This window comes from Podarcis filfolensis, assembly GCF_964270895.1.
Source record: "Podarcis filfolensis genome assembly, chromosome: 11".
Classification (NCBI taxonomy): Eukaryota; Metazoa; Chordata; class Lepidosauria; order Squamata; family Lacertidae; genus Podarcis; species Podarcis filfolensis.
The window spans coordinates 42,023,177-42,038,822 of record NC_139613.1 but is presented as its reverse complement, the minus strand read 5'-3'; the positions used below and the strand labels follow the sequence as shown (position 1 = coordinate 42,038,822).

Genomic DNA, 15,646 nt, shown 5'->3' with positions numbered 1-15,646 from the left:
GTGAGTTAGCCTCACTGAACTCAGTGGGAATTACTTCTGCCTAAACAGAGGATTGTATTCAAAGTTACTAACAAAACCATTCAATTTAGTGGGTATTTTAGTTTGCTATTGGAAGGAGTAATCACACTTTTCTTCTATGAATACGGAAACCAAAAAAATAACATCATATACTTAAAATACTGAAAAATGTGGTTTTGCGGTAACCTTTTTAACTTCCAAAGCACACTCCATCAGTGCTTTCACACTTCCAACTTCACGAAGTGTCTTCTTACTGTTCACATCTGCTCGCCAAGACAAATTTCTCAACACGCTTGCAATGACCTGCACAAAATAGAAAAATAAAAAAGCTCAATCTGCTTTATTAACTTTATTGTTTTCTACCCTTTAATATTTGCTGAAACAGTTTAGGGTGCATGATTTGCATGATAATAAGCTATTTAATTTATTGGGTTTCATTTTAAAATTTAATTCAATTCAGTAGCCCAAAGTTTAATTTCAGATTCTACTCTACATATGATTTCAAATATTCTGATGAATATTTTGGAATGACTCTTTCCAAGTTCTACGTATCTGTGGTAAAATTACAAATTGGAGGGGTGTTTCCAGCTACCCCACCCTGTGATCACATCATGAGAAGATTGGTGAAACTGTGAAGCTCCCTTGTTACTTTTGCTATTAGATGCTGTGATCTTGTTATTTTTTTCTTTCAAGTAATCTTGTTATTATACCTGATATTGTTTTGCTATGTTATTATGTAATTGTTTTTGTAGCGTTTGTTTGAAATGCATCTCTGTTTCATTGTTGTTAAGCCTCTCTGATAATTGTTTTTGGTGAAAAAGCTGCATACAAATAAAATACATGCAAACTAAGAACTTTCAGACTATGTGGATCAACTTGTATTACATTAAGGAACGCATAAAATACTTGGGCTTTGCCTAATCTCACTTAACATTAGAAGTTGTACAGTTCTATCAAGATGCCCCAGTCAAGTTTCTTTAATGAAAAAATTAAAAAACTATACAATACACAGTAGGATAAAAGTTCTACAAGTAAGATTTACCTGCTGCAAATCTTCACTTTCAGATTTTAACTGGGCAACAAGGGCTCTCATGCAACCTTTCATAGAACACAACGTAGCCTGATTAAAGAGAGAGGGAGATAATGAAACAAATTATTAAGCAGTATGTTGACAGGTCACAAGTTACTTTCTTTACAAGCAGAATTAAAGGACATAAAACAACATAAAAATTATTATCCAAGTTTTCTGCTCTAAGTGCACTCACAGCTACTCATAAAGCTAAAGCTCATAAAGCTAAAACAGTAAATATATAAATCCACAGCAAAAGAACAAAATAATAAATAACAGTGATTTAAAACATTCATAAAAGAAGCAGAGTTGGTTGAGCACATGCTGGACTAAAACGGTCTTCAATGTACACTTATTTAGGCAAGCTGTTCCATTATCTGGGCATCACAACTGAGAAAACTCTTTCCTCACAACAGTTGAGATGGCAAAGGCACACAAATAGAGTAGACCCTTTGTAGTGGAATGGAATTCTCTTTCATATGGGAAGTGGAGGGCCCAGCCAGTTTAGGGCTTTAAAACATCAAGGGCAGCACTTTGAATTTAGCCTGGAAACAAATAGTGAGCCACTGTAATTGGTACAAAATCAGAGAAATATGCTTTGATCATCTCTGACCCTTCCAAAACCCCAATAGCCCCATTCTGGATAAGTTGAAGTATCTGAACAATCTTCAATGGCAGTCTCACATAAAACAAATTACTGTAGTTCAACCTAGAGTGGACTAGGGCATGAATGACCATGGCCAAATCTACCTTCTCCAGGTAAAGACTTAATTGGCTTATCAGATCATAAGATGGATTAAAATTTCCAAATAGTGGCAGGTTCAAGAATTACAATAAAGTGCAGATGTAAAAATATAGTCAACTATTTCATGACCTATACAAAATACCCTTAAAAAAAGCAGCAAAGGAGAATATTAAAATATTAATTAACAATAGTCATAGGGCATAGGATAATAATAGCATAATTGTGTTATTGTGGCTGTGTCAATGTCTGCTGAGGAATATCAAGAAATAAGCAGAACTACATTTTTCTGTTCCATGCTCAGCTGTATCACAGCCATCTGAAGTTAATGACAGCAGCCCACTATATACAGAACAGCTGAAAAGCTGAAAGTCTTAATATGAAAACTATTAAATAGCAAAAGAAAAATTAACTTACCTTATTTGCTACATCTCCAAAAGTTAAGTTTGTCAGAGCCATTCCAGCATATCGTCTTAATGTGACACTGTAGTGGTCATTAGTAAGCCCATACATTTCACAGTCTACTTGAAGCAATTCTGCAATGGCCTGCAATCCTCCTATAAACATAGATGAAATTTTTGTTAGAAAGAATTATTTTTCTAAACAATTTATTCTAAATAATTTATTCTAAGTACAGTGGTACCTCGGTTTAAGAACAGCCCTGTTTACAAACTATTTGGTTTATGAACTCTGCAAAACCAGAAGTAGTGTCCCAGTTTGCGAACTCTACCTCGGTCTAAGAACAGAAGCTGAATGAGCTGAATGGTGGAAGGACACCGGCGGCGGGAGGCCTCATTAGGGAAAGCGTGCCTTACTTTAAGAACAGTTTCACTTTAAGAGCAGACTTCCGGAATGGATTAAGTTTGTAAACTGAGGTACCACTGTAATTTTATACTAAATATTCCGAATAATTTATTCTAAATAATTATTGGCATTTATTTTCCAAGGCCAAAGACAAAGCAAGGGGATGGTTACAAGGGATCCATTCTATAGCAACTAAGAATTGTTTTTAAAGAACTGGGAGCATTTCACGGAAGTATTAAGAATCCAAAGAAAGCAAACCAATTTGCTCCAAATCAGAAAAAAACCTGCTATCTGTAGACATTGCATTTTTTGGATAACAAACACTCTTTAAGCATTCAAAGATGAATTTCCCCCCTATGTCTTATATGCAAATGTTGCAAGTGAACACAACTCGAAGAAAAGCAACATGTATGCTGCTAACAACCACTCGTCAGCACCACTGTTGTTTCTTCCTGCATATATGCTATGTAGCTATGGAACAAATGGGTTGGGGATAAAGATACCTAGCTCAATGAATTATCTAAATAGAAGGAGCTACAGCATTCTCCAGAGCCTAGATAACAATTTTAAAACAATAAGCATTCATGTACTGAAAGGGTGAAGAAAATCTAACATTTTATCTTCCTGATTGTGGAAACCATCGGGTTGTTAAAGCTCTAACTAATCCGTAATGTGATGTGTTAGAGGTAATGTGATCTTGAGCATATACTCTCGATACTTTTTGCTCCACTCTTACCAAGTTCATTCATCGCATGACGGTGCTCTTCATCAAATGAAAGCTTCATAAGAACACACACTGCAGGACAGATCTGATGGTCAACTGGAGCCGGCACTTGTCAGAACAAGGAAAATAATTACTATTTACTTCATCAATTAGTTATTTAACAAAGCAAAGCTTACAGAGGTTTAGAGAGGCTGTTTATTAGACACCTGAAAGGCAACCTAATTATGGGGGGGGGGGGGGGAGGAACCCTACACAATTATGAAATAAACAGTTTCTACATTCTGCATAACTGTGTAGTCGTTCTGGACTTCAAAGCAACAACAAAGCATACGAGGTGATTGACAGATTGACTTCAAAGCAACAATAAAGCATACGAGGTGATTGACAAATGGGTGTCCTCATCCACCTACTACATTTGGCTCATGAGGCTAAACCTGACCAGGATCTGGCCTGCAGAGCCAAAAAGGTTTCCCCTCCTTATATACATGGAACGCCACACAAGAACTCGGGCCTCTTTTTTAAAATTATTTGTTTATAAGATTACCTGCCCTTTACCGTGAGACTACGTAACAACGTTACATAACAATGGGCTACATAACAACGTATAAAAACATAAAACAGACGAAAATCAGAACAATTTTAAAGCATATAGAACAGATGGAAAACTGGAGCAGAGCACTATAAATTCAGCAGAGGAGGTGGCTCACAAAAAATAACTGTCAAAAGCCAAGGTAAAGAGAGGAGTCTTCAGTATGTGTCACAGGGAAGGGCTTGGAGCCATTCTGGGTCTCTGCTCTTGACCTAGGAGCCCTAATGCATTATGGGGGAATGTTATCATAGGGGAATTTGCCTACCCCTCCTGCCTTCCTCCACCCCAGGCCAACTACAGTTCTTACAGTCTTCCTTCTTCGCCAGTTATGTTGCTGCAAAGTTTCTTCCCTTGCAAGATTAGAGTAGCAACAGAGTGGAATTATAGGAAAACCAAGCAAAAGCGACATGGGCTATAGTGGGCAGATTTGCCCATCATAACCAGAGGTCTCATCTCTCACACAGCTTGCTTGAAACTGCTTGTTCTACAAAGAACTCAGATTCGAAGCCGTAACATGAAAAAACACTTCATGCTGGTTTTCAAGTAAAAGCTTTCAACACAGTGACATACTTGGATTTTTGTCTTGGTCCATGCCTTGGTCGTGTGCTTCCTGCCATTCCCAACACGTTTCACAGTAAGCTCGGATTTGTTCTAGAAGATGAAGGACTCTGATTTCTCGCCTGCCTCGCTTATCGTCAGGCTGCGAGTGAATGATATTATGCAGTGCTGCGCTGGCTCTGGCACGGGCCTCCTTACTACCCCGGGAGTTTCCCAACAACACTGAGTCTTTATCGTTGCCATGCAGAAGTTGAATGAGGAGCGGAAGACATCCAGACTGGCGCATAGCTATGCAGCTGTCCTGGGAGCTAGACATGGCTAGCAAAGTTCGTGACATGTCATCTTTATCATGAGTACCCAACATGGACAGCAATGAATACACCATTTCAACCTGCAAAGGAAGCAATTTTTTAAAAACGTTACCAATTTTTAAAGTCTAAGCCATGGCATATGCCACCAGGAGAATTTTTGATGAACTGATGATGAATTAAGCCTTTGGGCCTAAGTTAGCAACTCTCAACATTACAGATTCTGTATTGCACTATTCTTAGGCAGATAAAATAATGCTGACATAGTAGTACAAACTGTATCACCAAAATTAGTGGAGGATTCACTATGTGTTACTCTTGTCTGTAAACAAGACAGGGCACTCATAAACAATTATGCATTTTCAGAAAAGCTTAATGACACCCTCCTCATATTGTTAATGTAGCAGCAATCTATTGCCACATCATGAAATACTAGTAATAGCATTGTGGCAGCTGCTTTGATTCTCCCATTCTATAATGCTGAAGCAATTACTAAAGATTGACAGACTTGTTAGATTTTGTACATGACAAGGTCATCTGACACACTCAATGCGTCAGTATATACTGGGCAGCTGAAACCATCTCAAGGGCCACAATAATATTTCAAAAGCAGCATGAGACTTTCCCTGCAAAATGACTGCCCAGTTGGACAGAAAAAGATCAGCTAATTGGAGGTTGCCAGACAGGTTTGAAAGGGAACATCAATCAATCAGTCAATGTAAGTTTATTGTTCAAGTCAAAGGTAAACTTGCAGCAACAGTACCAATAAAACAATACATCCATAATATGAGCCAACATCTATGATGTAAGAGAGAGGTTACCAGAGGCACCAACAAACTCAAATTCAGCTTGGTTTCAAATCAAATTTCCACAACACCACAACACTTTATAATTATTTTATCTAACCCCTTTTTCCTTCAATGGGACTATCAATATTACTACCCTTTCTCAAAAGTAACATATTTTAAGTGTAAAATGTGGCATTAATAGCCTGTGACAAACTTTGGTTACCTTAGTACCTAGGTGATTTGTCAGTCTTCGAGGAACAGAGTAACTGCTGCTAGAACTCATAACACTTGATGTCTCATGGTCCATACGAGCAGCTGAACCCTAAGAGTTTAATCAACAATTTGGCAATGAAAGCATTAGCATAACACAAAATCATTTTAAAATTTCAGCATTTTAGAAGGCAACGCGATTTAGAAGATAGGGTTAAACTAAGCTGACATGTCAACTCTGTAAAAATCTAATTGTGCCAGAGGAGGGAAAGCCACATTATGACCTGAGTCACAAAAGCAACAAGCGGTTAGCCATTTTGCCAGCAATGACAAAAATAGAATCTTTTAAATTATTGTTAACAATGTAACCATACCGATTACACTGGAGGATACGAGAATAGGAAGTGCTGCACTCACAAAGTAACATTTTTTTGTGAGAAATATTTCATTCCCTTAACCATAGCCCCTGGGCCAACCAACACAATTCTCTCTCACAGCGGTATTCAGCTCCCAGGTGGCATTTTCAAGCACAATTTCAGCATCACTGCTCTTTTCTCCTCCACTTGCACTAACAACCCCTCTCAATGTCAGGGATGCGCTTAGTCATACCAATTGCGTTCTCTCTCTCTTTCTCCTCTCTCTTTAGGCAATGAAGTGACTACCCAAATTTCATTTAGGGGTGATCAGTTAAGTGTGACTGTGACATCATAGCATTTGCTGGGTTGCTGTCCAGTTAAAGGATGTTTAGTTTATTTACTATTTGGCTTTTAGATGATCAACTAAGTTTAAATTATTGCAAAACTCAATGAAGGTGCTCCTTTCAAAGTTTCTGTAGTAGGGAGACCATTTCTCCATAAATGTGAGAAGCTTACATTTGTATAGAGTATATACATCCTATTTCTACTAATTTCGAATAGGAATCAACTTAATTTAATCTGGGGGACTCAATACTGAGCACATCAATTAAATGATTAATAACTTACATCCCAGTTTTCTTATCATGTGGCAAAGGTCATGTGGCAAAGGTCATAATATCCTCTTACCATTTAATCATTATTTCACCTCAGGAAAAGCCACTTGGGTAAGAAATCCCATTAACCTTTCCATGTACAAGCACCCAAAAGATCATTGTGAATACCAAACATTACATTTGGCTATTAGGAGGACAGGACGCAAGGGTGGAAGCTTTTGGCTTCCAAGCAGAATTTCATTATGTTTTTATTTTATTTTATTTTATTTTATTTTATTTTATTTTATTTTATTTTATTTATGTTTTTATTTACACCCCAGCCAGATAATAAAATTATTATTATTACTATTATCATTATTATCAGAATGAAGGTGTTTCTTGCCTTCCACCTATGAGATGCAGCATTATTAATCACACTGGGATCCTCTAATATTCTTCTTTTGGGGAGACAAGTATAATTATATAAGTATAATGGGGGCTCTTACTAGGGCACTCTAAAACCTCTTTATGCAAGGTTTCGGCTTTCAGACCTGATCATTATTTGCCCGCCCACCCTAGGACTACCCACTTGTCAATCACCTGATGTCACAACCAAGTGAAACCACACAGGGAAATGTAAAATGCCTTTAAAGTGCACCATAAGACCAGACAATCAGCTAGATGCAGGCTCTTAAGGAACCCATTGCAAATCACTTGGCAAGACCCCATTGTGCAGCCCTTTGCACAGGACTTTCCAGGCCCTGCCAATTAGCTGAGCAGCAGCAGCTGAAGACCCCTTTCAGGAGAGGAAGGTCGTTTACCTGCCTTGAACCTGTCATTAGGTATAGGGCTGGTGGGTGTGGCCTGGCTGCAACTGCCTGGCAGGGTTAGGGTTGACCTGACAGGTCTGATTAGGCCCCCAGGACAGAGGTTCTCCACCCAGATCCAGATCTTACTCTCAACACATAAGCAAGTCAGGCCATGTTTACCTTCCTCTACATTCCCACTGCTGTTTCAAAATTAGAAGAAATCCACAAATGGTGGAAAGGAAGCACATGCAGCCCCTAAAGATCCACTCCACATCCAACTTGAATACAAATAACTCCCTGCTTGCACGCGTTCAGCACACACACAGTTTTTGGCCCCAGAAGGAGTGGTGGAATGGGCTTACACGCGCCCTGCCAATGCACATGGTGTTTCAGAACTAGAACCCCCGTGCAAATGGGGAGTTGCCTGTACAATGATGGCAGCAGTAATATAAAAGGGTAGTGGAAATAATTATAGTACACTCATATCTGGGCTTAACACCTCCCCCACCGCTTCCCAAAAGATTGGGGGCGCATCATGGATTTCGCCAGCTAAGGTAACCAAGCCCAATATTAGGAAACCTGTGTTTATTGTGGTCTTTTTGCCTCAACGGTTGCAAGAGAAAACGCTTGGCAGCTGCCTGCATTAGTGACTATTTTCCAGGAATGAAAGAAAGTTCAGAGCTGAAGTGGCAATAGGGCAACAGATAGTGCAGTTTGCCACTTGGCTGTTTGGTCCAACAGTATAGAGCTGAAAGTGGGACAGACTTTAATCAGTGGACTTTTTAATTCTGTGCTTGGTCCAAAGGCAATTTGCTCCTCTCATCCTCCTTCCTGGCAGCCTCCTTGCTCAGAATCATTTTTTTTTTTTTATGTTTTCTGCATAAGTACTGCTTATTCCAGGGGAATGGCAAAGCAGTAGCATATTTACTCAATTTTTTTGAAATTGTGATGGGTAGAATTTAAATCCAAAGACTTCACTGAAATAGTAAGGTTCTTGTCTAATATTTTGGTTTGTAAATGACACTTGCTAGCCAAGGCCCTCACAGAATGCATATATATTTAAAAGATTTAATGGAATTGTTTATATTTATGTGGCCCAAGGATGGCTCTACACATACAGTTGCTCCAAGGGGCACATGAAAAGCCTGCCCATACAAATACCTCACCATTACTTCAAATATAGGTGGGTCTTCTAGGCCAGGAGTGGCTAACAGCAGTTGTTGAACCAGTGGCGTAGCGTGGGTTGTCAGCACCCGGGGCAAGGCAAGTAATTTGCGCCCCCTAACCCGTGGATTTGCGCCCCCTAACCCGTGGATTTGCCCTAACCCCAGATGTTGCGCCCGGTGCGGCCGGCCCCCCCTGCACCCCCCACGCTACGCCACTGTGTTGAACTACCAATTCCCATCAGTGCCAGTCATGTTAGCCAATGGTCCAAAGATTATGGGAGCTGTCCTTTTTCAGTATCTAGAGGGTCACAGGTTGATCAACCCTGCTACAGGCAATATATTAACCAATTTTTTTTTAAAAAATTAACAATTCAAGCAAGGACAGAAAAAAAAAAGGATGAAAAGGATACAGTAAAACTGGTTGTGTAAATAAGGAAAAAACTGATGATGAATAAGGCAGTGATTATGAGAGAGCAAGAGAAGAGAGTCTTTACACTAAGCTGTCCTCTGCCACAGAAATAGCTGGGAAAGTACACAAAGCGAAAGCACTGCAGCTGCAATGATCTGTCCATGGAACCTAGTACTAAATTCCTTATAATAATTAAACCTGCTTTGGATAAGCTATAGAGCTTAAACATTGGCAATTATGAAGATGACCAATCAATTTGTTCTTCCAGAAATTGTTAGAAAGCCCTGAATTTGTCAACAGACCCAAATTATGCTGAACTGTATTTTTCAACTAATCCTACTGAAGACAGAACCAGTGGCAAACAGGAGTCCTTGGAATGTACCAATCCCCATCTCTTATTGGACACTCACTCTACCTCTGCCACAACCCTTTCTGATCCTGCTTGAATATACTCTTATTTTTTTCCTCAACACAACTAGTTCTGCTACATTCCCAACCTACTGTCTTCAACTCTATTCTCATCTCACGCGGTGCAGTTTTTTATTCTTATTTTAATATTCTCTCCATTGAACACATCGCCAAATGGATTTTTCTTGTAAAAATGAAGTTCACTTCTATCCTTTAGCTAACTTAGGAGCATCCACATTTCAGCGAATTTCATTTGCTCTCCCTAAATGCAGCAGAGCGCATGCAGAACGGTGCAGTCATGCAGAAAGAAGTGTCGCCTTCTGAAAAATACTATGGTGGCCAAATCATCAAGTATAATATTCATTTGACTATCAAAAAAATGTCTGGGCTTGACCAGGGTATTTATTTTTATTTATTTTTTGCCTTCTAGTAATAATATCCTCTGCCACAAGGTAGGTTGACCTGAGCTCCAGAAATGAAATACTGGCGCCCAATCCATTAAGCCTTTTCCCCCTGGCCTTGCATAAAAAGGAGGTAATCTCCCAGATGTCTCATAGCAAGATGGATTGAATGACTCATATCCATAAAGCTAGTGGGGGGTGGGGAAATAAGATTAATACTATAAGCACAATATTTTATGAGAGGAAGTCAGAATTGTTCTAAAACACCAGGGTTATTCATATCAAGCTCTCTGGCTATAAGACACTTTTCTCATCACCTCCTGAGTTCATCCCCATTAAGGTCCCAAACAAGGTATGTTGTAGCTTATTTACAAGAATATTTTTTTAATTGGTTTTAAATCAGAGCAAATCGGGTTTAAACTATATGTCAGTCTAAATGAATGTTTAAAATGTTCCACATGATGAAAACACAACTGGACAACAATCATATTACTATATACATAGCAAAGGAACAGCAGGAAATAATGAAAAATATATCTGCTTCCAATATAAATGAACAATTTGACTGATGATAATTTATTATTCTAGTGGTTTATAACACTGCCTTCCACAAAAAAACCCCAAAGTTATAAGCTTCTCCTTTGAAGCCATAAAAATAATGCAGAATTAGCAGCCATTTTAAAATAGTATCAAAGAAAATTCCCTGTATTAATCACATTTTAACTTGAAAACCTGGCAACATCAACATGAATTTGATAGCCATGCAGGCTCCTTTCCCTTAAATTTACACATAATAGCAATCTGACCAAGATTTGTACTTGCTTACAGTGTAGAACATTTAAATTCTATCTATATGGTACATTCCTTTGTAACAGATTAAAGAGCACTCATCTCCTCCAGCACAAAGCCTTCTCTGATTTAGTGCACCTGAAGGAATCCATTCGTGCACAATTATACTGCCATAGCAGAATCACTATATCCCACCTCCCCAAGCACCATATGTTGAAGCATTACTTATAAATAAAATGTTGACTTTACCTGACTACTGCCAGCAGTTGCCACGCTGATTTCTGCTGCTCCTTGACCTTCATTTTGCCTCTCAGCTTCATGCGAGCCTGCATCGTGCTTGCTTGGAGGTGCCCTCTGTCAATGTAAGAGTTTGCGACATTACGCACAGAAATGGAGTACGCTTCCACTTTAAGCTTAAAACTGTGAACACGTCAATGCTGTAGCTTCACGAACCACTGAACTATGCTTTATTTTTCATAACCTCTAGCCTCAATAATTAGCAGCCGAGAGCGACCGCCTTAGCAAAATTGCAGGATGAAAGTGAAGCATGTCCTCTGAGGATTATAGCTCTAGAAGACAAAGGATTTGCTGTGAGATACAAAACACCATCCTCCACCAGCTGTGCTCACATCACTATCAGAAATGTAACAGAATTGGAGCAAACAACTGTCTCCTCTGCAATGTCACATGATCTATGCACTTACTGGAGGCTATGACTGGAACAGTTAAAATATTACTTACGCTTCGCAATCAAATAGAAACACCTTCTGGGTGGATAGCCCAAAATACACATAGTACGCCCGTTTTGTACTATTTGGAAGCTTTCCACAATTTAGTTATAGCATGACACATGTCAGAGCATCCATCTTAATGTGAAAGAAATTTAGACAAGTGGTTTGTCCCCAGACTAATCGTTCTGCAACTCAATGAATAAAATTGGGCAACGTAACAGTGCTTTTTCCTATTAAAAAGGCAAACCAATATATAGAAAATAAAACCCAGATTTTTTTCATACCATCTTAAAGGTAATGAAAGTTAAAGGTTGTGAAATTTTATTTTTAAAAGTGACTCAAATGCACAAAGAACTGCATACAGAACAGGAGATACACCTTTATTCAGTTTTTTACTGTCTGAAGCTTCATTTATACATCCCTTATGAAAAAAAACCCTATAGAACAGTTTTAAAGGAATCACTGGCCCCACTATAAAAAAAGGTTAGATCTCTACCGCCTACAAACACTGTATGGCCATGTGCATTTCAAGAAGTTCAGTGCTGTATTAGACTGTGCGGTTCTATGGCTGAAGCTAATGGCAATAATTAAATTGAACATGGGGCTATTAGAGAATAAACTGGGACACAAAATAATCTACAGTAATAATCCAGTACAGTGGTACCTCGGATTAAGAACTTAATTCGTTCTGGAGGTCTGTTCTTAACCTGAAGTCTATGTAACCCAAGGTACCACTGTATGTTCAATCTTTTTCTCCCCCTCCATCCATGATAAAAGTCAGAACTCAGAGCTACATATGACAACCTAGAGGGAAAGGAAGGAGGAGCTATAATGCAGCAGAGGATCAAAGAAAGAAGCAAAAAACAAGATTTGGATTACAATCATAAATATGGAGACCTGGCAGGCCAGAGGCCTGTAAAGATGGACTTAAAGGGAAAGATAAATTTGACCAAAGTGGAAGCAGGAGTTTTTGGGACATTTGGTCTTAAAAGAAGTAAAAAACAAGATTTGGATTACAATTTTAAATATGGTGGCCTGGCAGGAAGAAGTATGGACCTTATGGGGACAGAGCTTCTCCGAGATCTGGCGTTTAACATAAAGGACTATCAGAAAAACCGGCAGAGAGGAAAGGAAAGAGATTTAAGGGCCTCGGATGTGAGATCACCAGGCTGATACCAGATGGATTGATGGACATTGGTTGGGGATTGAAACCGGGAAAAGTGGGGAGTGGGGTTTTGGGTATCCAAAGGCGGTATAAATATATTCTTTTTTGTAAATAATCTGCTTTGCTATTTTAGATTAAAATGGGGAAATCGTGAAATGGAATTAGGGTCGACTTTAGAAAAAGATATTAAGAATAAGATTTGATGTATCAAGATTGAGAATTATGTCAAAATTGGTTAAACAAAAGGATTTAAATATAATAAGGTAAAATTTGGGGATAGGAACTTGTTGAACTAAAAATTGAATTGGAATACAAGAAGAGGAGATGTGGGGAAGTCAAGGAAAAATGTTAATGAAAGATATATGTTTGCTTTTGGTTTTTTTTTTTTGGTTTTTTTTGTGTGTGTGTTTTGTTTTTTGTTTTTTTTAAATTCTTTTGAAAACTTCAATAAATATTTTATAAAAAAAAAAATAAAAGTCAGAACTCAGGGACCTCCACTGAAGCTAAATGTTGAAAGATTTAGGAGAGACTAAGGAAGTACTTATTCACACAGTACATAGTTAAATTATGGAATTCACTTCCACATGCTGTAGTGATGGCTACCAACTTCGATGGTTTTAGTGGAGGGTTAGATGAATTCATGAAGGATAAAGCTGGCCATTGTGGCTAGTAGTGATGGATATGTTCTCCTTCTGCTACAGGGGCAGCAAGGCCAACAGGGGGATACAAGTGCTTTAAAACAAAGTCAACTGGACAATTCTGAAGGAAGTCAGAGCACAAAATGCGTAGGCAGTTCTAATGCTTCAGCACTTGGCAGGCAACACCACTGCTAAGATTTTGTGAGAGACTCCCAGAGCCTGTGCAAGAGCTTCCCAGAGCTCGGTAAGCAAGTCTGAGAACTTAAAAGCTCTTTCTGCGCCAAGAAAACCCAGTGTGGAAAGAAATAATAATAATAATAATAATAATAATAATAATAATAATAATAATAATAATATGATGTATACCCCGACCATCTGGCTGGGCTTCCCCAGCCACTCTGGGTGGCTTCCAAAAAAAATATTAAAATACTGTAATACATCAAACATTAAAAGCTTCCCAATTGCTTGTGCAATTTCAGCAGGCCGACTATGGAGCATGTAAATCTGAAATTGCACAAGTTAAATATGCACAAGATGCAAGTTGACTGTATATGTATCTTGGTTTTCTTCCCAGGAGCTCAAGGCTGTGATCACTGTCTTCCCCTTCCCTTTTTTATATTCACAACAGCCCTGCAACGTAGGCCAGGCTGAGAGTTGGTAGTTCAGATATCCACATACTTAAAAGTATTTTTGGCCGGTTATCATATATAAGGGTTGGCAAAAAAGATTTTCCCATTTGGGTAATAATAATAATAATAATAATAATAATAATAACAATAACAATAATTTATTATTTAGACCCCACCCATCTTGTAAACATCAGGCCTATGAAACATTGCAGTTAAAGCAAGGAAGATTCTTTTCTGGCTTCCTTTAAATTATCTTTGAATGACATTACCGAAGAATTTAAGAAAAGCCCTGCTGGACAATGACCCATCTAGCCCAGCATCCTCTTCTCACAGTGGCCAATCCCTTTTCTATGAAATGCCTGAAAGTGCAATGAAACCCTCCCCGTCCTTTGGGAATACAGCAAACTGTATTCAAGCAACTGTGGAGCCAGAGAATAGCCTTATCCTCCATGAATTTGTTTGAATTCCCTTTGAAAGCCAGGCAAATTGGTGGCCCTCACTGCCTCCTATGTGAGTGTTTTACACAGTTTAACTATGTGCTGTTTGACATATATTTGCATCTTGCTTTTTTATCCAGCAACTTGTACATTTCCCTCCCCTCCCAAACTTTTTATATTTGCAACAGCCCTGTGAAATAGGCTAGGCTAGGCTAAGTAAATATAAGTACACATGCAGCAGTTCTTGCCACTGGATTGTGAGACAGGGAGGGGGAGTGTAGGGGCCCTAATCCACATACAGCAGACAGGTCCAGGAAATCCTGTTGGCATCCCTGGATTATTGCCAGTTGCTGGGAATCATGAGTAGGAAGAGTGCTTTTGCACTCACATCCTGCTTACAGGCTTTCTACAGGAATCTAGTTGGCAGCTGTCAGAACAGGATGGGCCTTTTGTCTGATCCAGAATGGCCCTTCTTATGCTCTTATGTTTTTATTAAATGTGAGCTACACTTATATTGCATATGACATTACACAGTGATAGAAACACATTTATATAAATTAATCAATTACATTTCAGAGTAAGCCTTCTCAGCTTTCTCCTGCTCCCCCCTCCCCCACCAAGACATCTGTCAAGCAAGCATGCCTTCAAAACGTTAAGAAAGAATCTACTGAAAATAGCAAGCAGCAGAACTAAGCTGAACACGATTAAAACAAGACGAAAAAGCAAAAGGGAGTTGGGAGGGAAACTTTGTATTGGCGGGGGTGGGGGAGTAATCGAACATACAAAATATGCTAATTAACCAAATAATAAATAAAAAGCAAGAGATAATCTTTATATAAAAATACCCATCAGCTGCATTAAAGTCATTTTTCAAGCTTAATTACGGGGGGGGGGGAGGGGACAGTGGGTGAAACATAGAAAATATATTGTGTGTGTGCATTTCTGTGTTGAGGGAGACCCACATACCCCTTTTAAAAGTTTTTGGATAATGGAATTTGAGAAACAGTTTTACAAAGGCCATCTTACCAGCTTAAAAAAGGGAGGAGGGGAGTCACAGCAGACTAAGAATCTGCTACTAAAGACACAGAAAAGGTATTCATACATACCCATGCACAGTCGACACCTAAAAATTAAGGCTGGTAGCAAGAAACAAGAAATAATTTTCCAGCCCAGTTAATCACACAAATCATGTTGCTGTATCTTGGGATGTGTGGTCAGGGAGATCTAATACAAGTAACACAGGGAATCTTAATTCTCTTAGTGTTTTCCAAGCCAAATTGGCTGTCTAGCAACTATCTTAACAAA

At 38.8% G+C, this 15,646-nt stretch overlaps 1 protein-coding gene across 5 annotated transcripts in view; it reads right to left on the bottom strand.

Annotated features, from left to right (window-relative positions):
• APC (APC regulator of WNT signaling pathway) overlaps nt 1–15,646 on the bottom strand; it is a 63,927-nt gene that overhangs the window by 12,390 nt on the left and 35,891 nt on the right. For 4 of the 5 annotated variants that reach the window (XM_083576444.1, XM_083576445.1, XM_083576446.1 and 1 more), the window contains 7 exons: nt 10,991–11,095; nt 5,824–5,922; nt 4,517–4,895; nt 3,370–3,465; nt 2,247–2,386; nt 1,061–1,138; nt 205–321 (listed from right to left, as the gene is read on the bottom strand). In XM_083576444.1, the coding sequence (XP_083432570.1) occupies nt 205–321; nt 1,061–1,138; nt 2,247–2,386; nt 3,370–3,465; nt 4,517–4,895; nt 5,824–5,922; nt 10,991–11,095 (1,014 nt within the window). Of the gene's footprint in view, nt 1–204; nt 322–1,060; nt 1,139–2,246; nt 2,387–3,369; nt 3,647–3,700; nt 4,896–5,823; nt 5,923–10,990; nt 11,096–15,646 lie in introns of all 5 variants that reach the window. The other variant, XM_083576448.1, reaches the window with a different exon arrangement.